The 8,919-nt window shown below is 53.7% G+C and overlaps 1 protein-coding gene across 1 annotated transcript in view; it reads right to left on the bottom strand.

Moving 5' to 3' along the window:
• Nucleotides 1–1,787: 1,787 nt before the first annotated feature.
• Nucleotides 1,788–8,919, bottom strand: part of LOC308128227 (diacylglycerol kinase delta-like) — a 51,401-nt gene continuing 44,269 nt past the window's right edge. The window contains exons 7-13 of the mRNA XM_080493942.1: nt 7,449–7,615; nt 7,072–7,168; nt 6,892–6,984; nt 6,676–6,795; nt 5,200–5,314; nt 4,695–4,825; nt 1,788–3,557 (exon numbers count right to left, since the gene is read on the bottom strand). Of these exons, the coding sequence (XP_080350068.1) occupies nt 3,468–3,557; nt 4,695–4,825; nt 5,200–5,314; nt 6,676–6,795; nt 6,892–6,984; nt 7,072–7,168; nt 7,449–7,615 (813 nt within the window). The 3' untranslated portion in view covers nt 1,788–3,467. The remainder of the gene's footprint in view (nt 3,558–4,694; nt 4,826–5,199; nt 5,315–6,675; nt 6,796–6,891; nt 6,985–7,071; nt 7,169–7,448; nt 7,616–8,919) is intronic.

The raw sequence follows: 8,919 nt of genomic DNA, 5'->3' as shown, positions 1-8,919 counted from the left end.
CTCCGGGTGGATCCTGGTGGCTCCTGGCGGCTCCTGGTAGCTCCTGGTGGCTCCTGGTGGCTCCTGGTGGCTCCGGGTGGATCCTGGTGGCTTCTGGCGGCTCCGGGTGGATCCTGGTGGCTCCTGGTGGCTCCTGGTAGCTCCTGGTGGCTCCTGGTGGCTCCTGGTGGATCCTGGTAGCTCCTGGTGGCTCCTGGTAGCTCCTGGTGGCTCCTGGTGGCTCCTGGTAGCTCCTGGTGGATCCTGGTGGCTCCTGGTGGATCCTGGTAGCTCCTGGTGGCTCCTGGTAGCTCCTGGTAGCTCCTGGTGGCTCCTGGCGGATCCTGGTGGCTCCTGGCGGCTCCTGGTAGCTCCTGGTGGCTCCTGGTGGCTCCTGGTGGCTCCGGGTGGATCCTGGTGGCTCCTGGCGGCTCCTGGTAGCTCCTGGTGGCTCCTGGTAGCTCCTGGTGGCTCCTGGTGGCTCCTGGTGGCTCCTGGCGGCTCCTGGTAGCTCCTGGTGGCTCCTGGTGGCTCCGGGTGGATCCTGGTGGCTCCTGGCGGCTCCTGGTAGCTCCTGGTGGCTCCTGGCGGCTCCTGGTAGCTCCTGGTGGCTCCTGGTGGCTCCTGGTAGCTCCTGGTGGCTCCTGGCGGCTCCTGGTAGCTCCTGGTGGCTCCTGGTGGCTCCTGGTGGCTCCTGGTAGCTCCTGGTGGATCCTGGTGGCTCCTGGTGGATCCTGGTAGCTCCTGGTGGCTCCTGGTAGCTCCTGGTAGCTCCTGGTGGCTCCTGGTAGCTCCTGGTAGCTCCTGGTGGCTCCTGGCGGCTCCGGGTGGATCCTGGTGGCTCCTGGCGGCTCCGGGTGGATCCTGGTGGCGAGCTGCAGTCGGCTTTGGACCAGCGCTCTGTGTGACGCTGACTTTACAGGTGGTAGTGAGTTCTGCTGTGAGCAGCTTGTCTTTTTCTGTTGTCACAAGGATTTACACAGAGCGTCCTTCACCTCCATGTTCCGTGTTCCATGTTGTGAGAAAAAAAAGTTCAGGCCGCCATCTTGTCCACCAACCCAGAAGTCCCCTTCTAGGTTGGTGGACATGGGAACTTCAATTATTTATTTAAAGGTCAAGGTGGTGCTCTAAGGTCAAGGTCAAAAAATGTGCAAAATGAAGGATAAGACTTGATTTAACTTGCTCTAGATACCACCACATATATTTCATAGCTCCAAAAGTACTGTCATCTTCAAGGCAAGGCTTTGGGCTTCAGGAAACATGTAATATGTGGTAATATGTGTAATGTTTACCATCTATGCCGAGCAGTACTTTCTAAAAGCTACAAGTTGAAAAGTTTCAGAAAATATATGGTTCTTTTGTCCACTTTGTACTCTGGCCCATGGACTAATAGGGGGGACAAAGGACGAGGGGGGCGCAAAAGACGGGGGGACAGAGGGTGCACAAAGGATGGGGGGAATAATACATAGGGGGGAAGAGGACGGGGGACAGAGGACATAGGGTGAATGAGGACAGGGGTAAGAGAGGACAGGACGGGGCAGAGGACGGGGGGACAGTCTCACCTGAGCTGTGGACGAGGACAGAGCCTCCAAGAAGACAGAGACACAGCGAGGATGACAACATGTCCGTCGTCTCGTCTCCTGGAAAATGGAGACGAGCTGCAGCGAGTTCATGTTTAACTACAACGCAAATATTTACTGACACCACGTCAGAGCGTCTGTCCACATAGAGACGTCCTGAGAGAGACGTCCACAGACAGACGACCGTCTGATTCTTAAAGCATCAAATCAACATTGAAGAAAAGTTGAAACAGTTTGAGAAAATGTATTTCTGTACATGATGCAGTGACAGTGACAACCTGCAGGGGGAGCAAGGACAGAGCGCGAGAGACAGAGACAGCCACAGAGAGAGACAGAGAGAGAGAGACACAAAGAGAGGGAGAGGGGCAGAGAGAGACACACACAAAGAGAGAGAGACAGGAAGAGAGAGAGAGACAGAAAGAGGCAGACAGAGAGAGACAGAGATAAAAAGAGACAGACAGAAAGAGACATAAAGAGAGAGACAGACAGAGAGAGAGAGAGACAGACATAAAGAGAGAGACAGACAGAGAGAGAGACAGACAGAAAGAGAGAGACAGACAGACAGACAGAGAGAGATAGAGACAGACATAAAGAGACATAAAGAGAGAGACAGACAGAGAGAGAGAAAGACAGAAAGAGAGAGACAGACAGACAGAAAGAGACATAAAGAGAGAGACAGACAGAGAGAGAGACAGAAAGAGACATAAAGAGAGAGACAGACAGAGAGAGAGAGAGACAGACAGAAAGAGAGAGACAGACAGAGAGAGAGAGAGACAGACAGAAAGAGAGAGACAGACAGAAAGAGAGAAATCTAAAGCAAATCTTCATGGCGGCAGATTGAAGGCATTGACGGTGTAAACAACAACAACCCCCCCACGTGCAACACTGAGGGGAGGAGCTTCTCATTGGCCAGTCAGAATCTGCTGCAGCTTCATGATTGGACAGTTGAACTTCCTGCTTCCACCTGATTGGACCTAACAGCTGGACCAGGCTGAACCGGTCCGGTCCAGTCTAGTCTAAACCGGTTTGAAGAGATTTATTTAGCCTTTCAAGTGAAACTGTCCGAGTCTCTGGTCCTGGTCCTGGTTCTGGTCCTGGTCCATGATGGAATCGAAGGATTGGCTCCAGGTGAACAGTTCAAGGCACGAGTGGATCTTTTTGCAGGTGGGTGAGTCCTGAGAGGGTAGAGGTCAGAGAGTAGAGGTCAGAGAGTAGAGGTCAGAGAGTAGAGGTCAGAGGGTAATGGTCAGATGATAGAGGTCAGAGGGTAGAGGTCAGAGAGTAGAGGTTAGAGTAGAGGTCAGAGAGTAGAGGTCAGAGAGTAGAGGTCAGAGGGTAATGGTCAGAGGGTAGAGGTCAAAGAGCAGAGGTCAGAGGGTAGAGGTCAGAGAGTATAGGTCAGAGGGTAGAGGTCAGAGGGTAGAGGTCAGATGATAGAGGTCAGAGAGTAAAGGTTAGATGGTAGAGGTCAGAGGGTAGAGGTCAAAGAGCAGAGGTCAGAGGGTAGAGGTCAGAGAGTATAGGTCAGAGGGTAGAGGTCAGAGGGTAGAGGTCAGATGATAGAGGTCAGAGAGTAAAGGTTAGATGGTAGAGGTCAGAGGGTAGAGGTCAGAGGGTAGAGGTCAGAGAGTAGAGGTTAGAGAGTAGAGGTCAGATGATAGAGGTCAGAGAATAGAGGTCAGAGGGTAGGGGTCAGAGGGTAGAGGTCAGACGGTAGGGGTCAGAGGGTAGAGGTCAGATGGTAGGGGTCAGAGGGTAGAGGTCAGAGAGTATAGGTCAGAGGGTAGAGGTCAGAGGGTAGAGGATTAGACAGTAGGGGTCAGAGGGTAGAGGTCAGGTGGAGACAGACCAAAACCAGATCCACATCAGGATCAAGATGCGAGTTCTGAGTTCTGACTGAAGTGGTCTTCAGGTCTCGCTGGCACTGCTGTTCCTGTTCAGGTCTCGGATACCCTGCAGGATCCGCTTCATGTGGCCCACTTTAGTGACTCCCAGGTCCTGAAAAGAGACCACAATGAGTAGACTCCCAAAGACCCCATCCAAACCCGGAACCCCCTCCCCCCTTCCTCTCCACCCTCAGGTCCCTGCTCTCCAGGTGAACCCCCAGGTCCCTGCTCTCCAGGTGAACCCCCCCCTACCTTCAGGTTCCTGCTCTCCAGGTAAACCCCCCCTACCTTCAGGTCCCTCCTCTCCGGGTAAACGCCCCCTACCTTCAGGTCCCTCCTCTCCAGGTGAACCCCCCTAAGTTCAGGTCCCTGCTCTCCAGGTGAACCCCTCCTACCTTCAGGTCCCTCCTCTCCAGGTGAACCCCCCCCTAAGTTCAGGTCCCTGCTCTCCAGGTGAACCCCCCCTACCTTCAGGTTCCTGCTCTCCAGGTGAACCCCCAGGTCCCTGCTCTCCAGCTGAACCCCCCTACTTTCAGGTCCCTGCTCTCCAGGTGAACCCCTCCTACCTTCAGATCCCTCCTCTCCAGGTGAACCCCCCCCCTCCTACCTTCAGGTGAACCCCCCCTACCTTCAGGTCTCTCCTCTCCAGGTGAACCCCCCCCTCCTCTCCAGGTGAACCCCCCTACCTTCAGGTCCCTCCTCTCCAGGTGAACCCCCCCTACCTTCAGGTCTCTCCTCTCCAGGTGAACCCCCCCCTCCTCTCCAGGTGAACCCCCCTACCTTCAGGTCTCTCCTCTCCAGGTGAACCCCCCCTACCTTCAGGTCCCTCCTCTCCAGGTGAACCCCCCCCTCCTCTCCAGGTGAACCCCCCCTACCTTCAGGTCTCTCCTCTCCAGGTGAACCCCCCTACCTTCAGGTCCCTCCTCTCCAGGTGAACCCCCCCCTCCTCTCCAGGTGAACCCCCCTACCTTCAGGTCTCTCCTCTCCAGGTGAACCCCCCCCTCCTCTCCAGGTGAACCCCCCTACCTTCAGGTCTCTCCTCTCCAGGTGAACCCCCCCTACCTTCAGGTCCCTCCTCTCCAGGTGAACCCCCCCCTCCACTCCAGGTGAACCCCCCCTACCTTCAGGTCTCTCCTCTCCAGGTGAACCCCCCTACCTTCAGGTCCCTCCTCTCCAGGTGAACCCCCCCCTCCTCTCCAGGTGAACCCCCCTACCTTCAGATCCCTCCTCTCCAGGTGAACCCCCCTACCTTCAGGTCCCTCCTCTCCAGGTGAACCAGCTCAGATCCTCTCACGTCGTGTCGACTGAAGATTTCTTGATACTCAGTTAGACAAAGTTTTTCCAACCACAACCCGACTTCCTCCGTCCCCCATTGATGGACTAAGAGAGGGAGGGGAGGGGAGGGGGGGGGGGGGGGGTTGGTGTTATCAAACATACTAGACCATCCACTTGTTCTGGAGGATCCTGGTGTTGGTTCAGAGTGTGTGTGTCCTGTCTTATTCTGTCCTGTCCTATTATTTCCTATTCTGTCCCATCATATCATATTTTGTCCTGTCCTATTCTGTCCTGTCTTATTCTGTCCTGTCCATGTTGTGGGGACCAGCCTGCCCCCTGGTGGTCATCTTCACACTGAACTTATAGCTCAGAATATATGGTAACTGTTCGTCTATCAACCAGGAAGATAGAAGACAGACAGGCAGTTGACAGACAGGCTACAGACAAAGAGACAGATGGACAGACCGACAGACAGGCACCTGGAAGTGACAGAGTTGCACTCGTCTCTCGGTTCTTGTTGTTCTTTTCTTTCTTGAACTTCGGAACGAGACGAAACTTCACACGACTTCGCTTAGACAAATCAGTCAGAGAACCCTGGAGAGAGAGATAAGTGGAGAGACAGGTGGTGAGACAGGTAGAGAGGTATAGAGAGAGACAGGTGGAGAGAGAGGTAGAAAGAGAGACGGGTAGAAAGAGAAGCAGGTAAAGAGAGAGGTAGAGAGACAGGTAGAGAGAGACAGGCAGAGAGAGAGAGACAGAGACAGGTAGAGAGAGAGACAGGTAGAGAGAGAGAGAGAGAGAGGCAGAGAGTTAGAGAGCGAGACAGGTAGAGAGAGACAGGTCGAGAGAGAAACAGGAAGAGAGAGAGAGAGAGACAGGCAGAGAGTTAGAGAGTGAGACAGGTAGAGAGAGACAGGTCGAGAGAGAGAGTTAGAGAGAAAGAGACAGGTAGAGAGAGGCAGGAAGAGAGAGAGAGGTAGAGAGAGAGATGGGTAGAGAGAGAGAGACAGAGACAGGTAGAGAGAGAGACAGGTAGAGAGAGAGAGAGAGAGAGGCAGAGAGTTAGAGAGCGAGACAGGTAGAGAGAGAGACAGGTAGAGACAGAGAGAGAGAGAGGCAGAGAGTTAGAGAGCGAGACAGGTAGAGAGAGACAGGTCGAGAGAGAAACAGGAAGAGAGAGAGAGAGAGACAGGCAGAGAGTTAGAGAGCGAGACAGGTAGAGAGAGACAGGTCGAGAGAGAAACAGGAAGAGAGAGAGAGAGAGACAGGCAGAGAGTTAGAGAGTGAGACAGGTAGAGAGAGACAGGTCGAGAGAGAAACAGGAAGAGAGAGAGAGAGAGACAGGCAGAGAGTTAGAGAGAAAGAGACAGGTAGAGAGAGGCAGGAAGAGAGAGAGAGGTAGAGAGAGAGATGGGTAGAGAGAGAGACAGGTAGAGAGAGAGGTAGAGACAGGTAGGGAGAGAAACAGGCAGAGAGAGAGAGACAGGTAGAGAGACGGTAGAAAGAGACATGTAGAGAGAGAGAGAGAGTTAGAGAGCGAGACAGGTAGAGAGAGACAGGTAGAGAGACAGGTAGAGACAGAGTCAGAGAGAGAGAGAGAGAGAGAGAGAGAGAGAGAGAGAGAGAGAGGTAGAGAGAGAGTCCGTTAGAGACAGGTAGAGAGAGAGACAGGTAGAGTTAGAGAGAGAGACAGGTAGAGAGAGACAGGTAGAGAGAGAGACAGGCAGAGAGAGAAACGAGTAGAGAGATAGAGAGAGAGGTAGAGAGAGAGTTGGAGAGAGACGGGTAGCGAGAGACAGGCAGAGAGAGACAGGTAACAGGTAGAGAGAGAGACAGGCACAGAGAGAAGTAGAGAGAGAGAGAGAGAGAGAGAGAGAGAGAGAGAGAGAGAGAGACAGATAGAGAGTGACAGAAAGAGAGAGAAGTAGAGTGAGACAGGTCTGTGCTGGTCTCACCTGGTGGTCTGACGGGTCCAGGACTGGACTCAACCAGGAGACCTGGTCCAGCCGGTGGAGCTGCTGGGAGACCGAGTTCAGAGCCACATTGATCTGGTCCTGCTGGGGGGGGTCCAACTGCTGCGGAGAGGGACCAGAGTCAGGACCAGGTCCTCAGATTAGTCCTACAGGATGTGAACTTGTTCTCTGTACCTAGTCTAGACCTGGTCTACCTACCAGGACCCTCCGTCCCCCCAGCAGCAGCTGAGTCTCTCTCAGCAGGACCTGGACGTTGAAGACCATCTGGAGGACCAAGACCCGGGTCAGGACCTGCACACAAAGACTGGTTAGTGTCCGAGGACACTAGGTAGAGAGCGACAGTGTCCTGGTCCCTGCACCGGGACCAGGACTACATACCCCACAGTAGACCAGGTCCATGGATTTGGAGCTGGCGTTGACGGCGTGAGCCAGTTCCTGTTCCAGACCCTGGTGAGACCTGGCCGCGTCCCGAATACTGTGAAGGAGTGAACGGATGAACGGGTGAAGAAGTGAAAGAGTGAATGAACAGGAAACAGAGTGAGCGGATGAACGAGTGAAGAGGTGAAGGAGTGAACGGATGAACGGGTGACAGAGTGAACGGATGAATAGGTGAAGAGGTGAAGAGGTGAAGGAGTGAACGGAAGTAACAGGTGACAGAGTGAACGGATGAAGGAGTGAAGAGGTGAAGGAGTGAGCGGATGAACAGGTGAAGAAGTGAAGGGGTGAAGAGGTGAAGGAGTGAATAGATGAATGACCTGTGAATCAGTGCTCCAGCCGTCTGACCAAACTCTCTGATGAGAGACGCCTCTTCATCGGAGACCATCTCTGGCTGAGGGGGCGGGGCCTGAGTCTGAGGGGGCGGAGTCCGTGGACACTCACACTTCTGTTTGTCTTCCCAGGACTTCAAGGTGCTTTCAAAGGCCTGGACAGACACAGACACAGACACAGACACAGACACACGGTAAAGATAGTGAGTGAGTGAGTGTGGTGAGTGAGTGTGTGTGTGTGGTGAGTGAGTGTGTGTGTGTGGTGAGTGAGTGTGTGTGTGTGGTGAGTGAGTGTTGAGTGAGTGAGTGAGTGAGTGAGTGAGTGAGTGAGAGTGAGTGAGTGAGTGAGTGAGTGAGTGTGTGAGTGAGTGTGTGTGGTGAGTGAGTGTTGAGTGTGGTGAGTGAGTGTGTGTGTGTGTGGTGAGTGAGTGTGTGTGTGTGGTGAGTGAGTGTTGAGTGTGGTGAGTGAGTGAGTGTGTGTGTGGTGAGTGTGTGTGGTGAGTGAATGAGTGAGTGAGTGAGTGTGTGTGTGGTGAGTGAGTGAGTGTGTGTGTGTGTGTGTGGTGAGTGTGTGTGGTGAGCGAGTGTGTGTGTGGTGAGTGTGTGGTGAGTGAGTGAGTGAGTGTGTATGTGGTGAGTGTGTGTGGTGAGCGAGTGTGGTGAGTGTGTGTGTGTGTTGTGAGTGAGTGTGTGTGTGGTGAGTGTGTGGTGAGTGAGTGAGTGAGTGAGTGAGTGAGTGTGTGTGTGTGGTGAGTGTGTGTGGTGAATGACTGATTGAGTGTGTGTGGTGAGTGAGTGTGTGTGTGTGTGGTGAGTGTGTGTGGTGAGTGTGTGTGGTGAGTGAGTGTGTGTGGTGAGTGTGTGGTGAGTGTGTGGTGAGTGAGTGTTGAGTGTGGTGAGTGAGTGAGTGAGTGAGTGAGTGAGTGAGTGTGTGTGTGTGGTGAGTGAATGAGTGATTGAGTGTGTGTGTGGTGAGTGTGTGTGGTGAGTGAGTGTGTGTGGTGAGTGAGTGAGTGAGTGAGTGTGTGTGTGGTGAGTGAGTGTGGTGAGTGAGTGTGTGTGGTGAGTGAGTGAGTGAGTGAGTGAGTGTGTGTGTGGTGAGTGTGTGTGGTGAGTGAGTGAGTGAGTGAGTGTGTGTTGTGAGTGAGTGTGTGTGTGTGTGTGTGTGTGGTGAGTGTGTGTGGTGAGTGTGTGTGGTGAGTGAGTGTGGTGAGTGTGTGTGTGTTGTGAGTGAGTGTGTGTGTGGTGAGTGTGTGGTGAGTGTGTGGTGAGTGAGTGTTGAGTGTGGTGAGTGAGTGAGTGAGTGAGTGAGTGAGTGTGTGTGTGTGGTGAGTGAATGAGTGATTGAGTGTGTGTGTGGTGAGTGTGTGTGGTGAGTGAGTGTGTGTGTGGTGAGTGTGTGTGGTGAGTGTGTGTGGTGAGTGAGTGTGGTGAGTGAGTGTGTGTGGTGAGTGTGTGT

This window comes from Lipophrys pholis, assembly GCF_963383615.2.
Source record: "Lipophrys pholis genome assembly, contig: SCAFFOLD_152, whole genome shotgun sequence".
NCBI classification, from domain to species: Eukaryota; Metazoa; Chordata; class Actinopteri; order Blenniiformes; family Blenniidae; genus Lipophrys; species Lipophrys pholis.
This window is presented reverse-complemented; position numbering and strand designations above follow the sequence as displayed.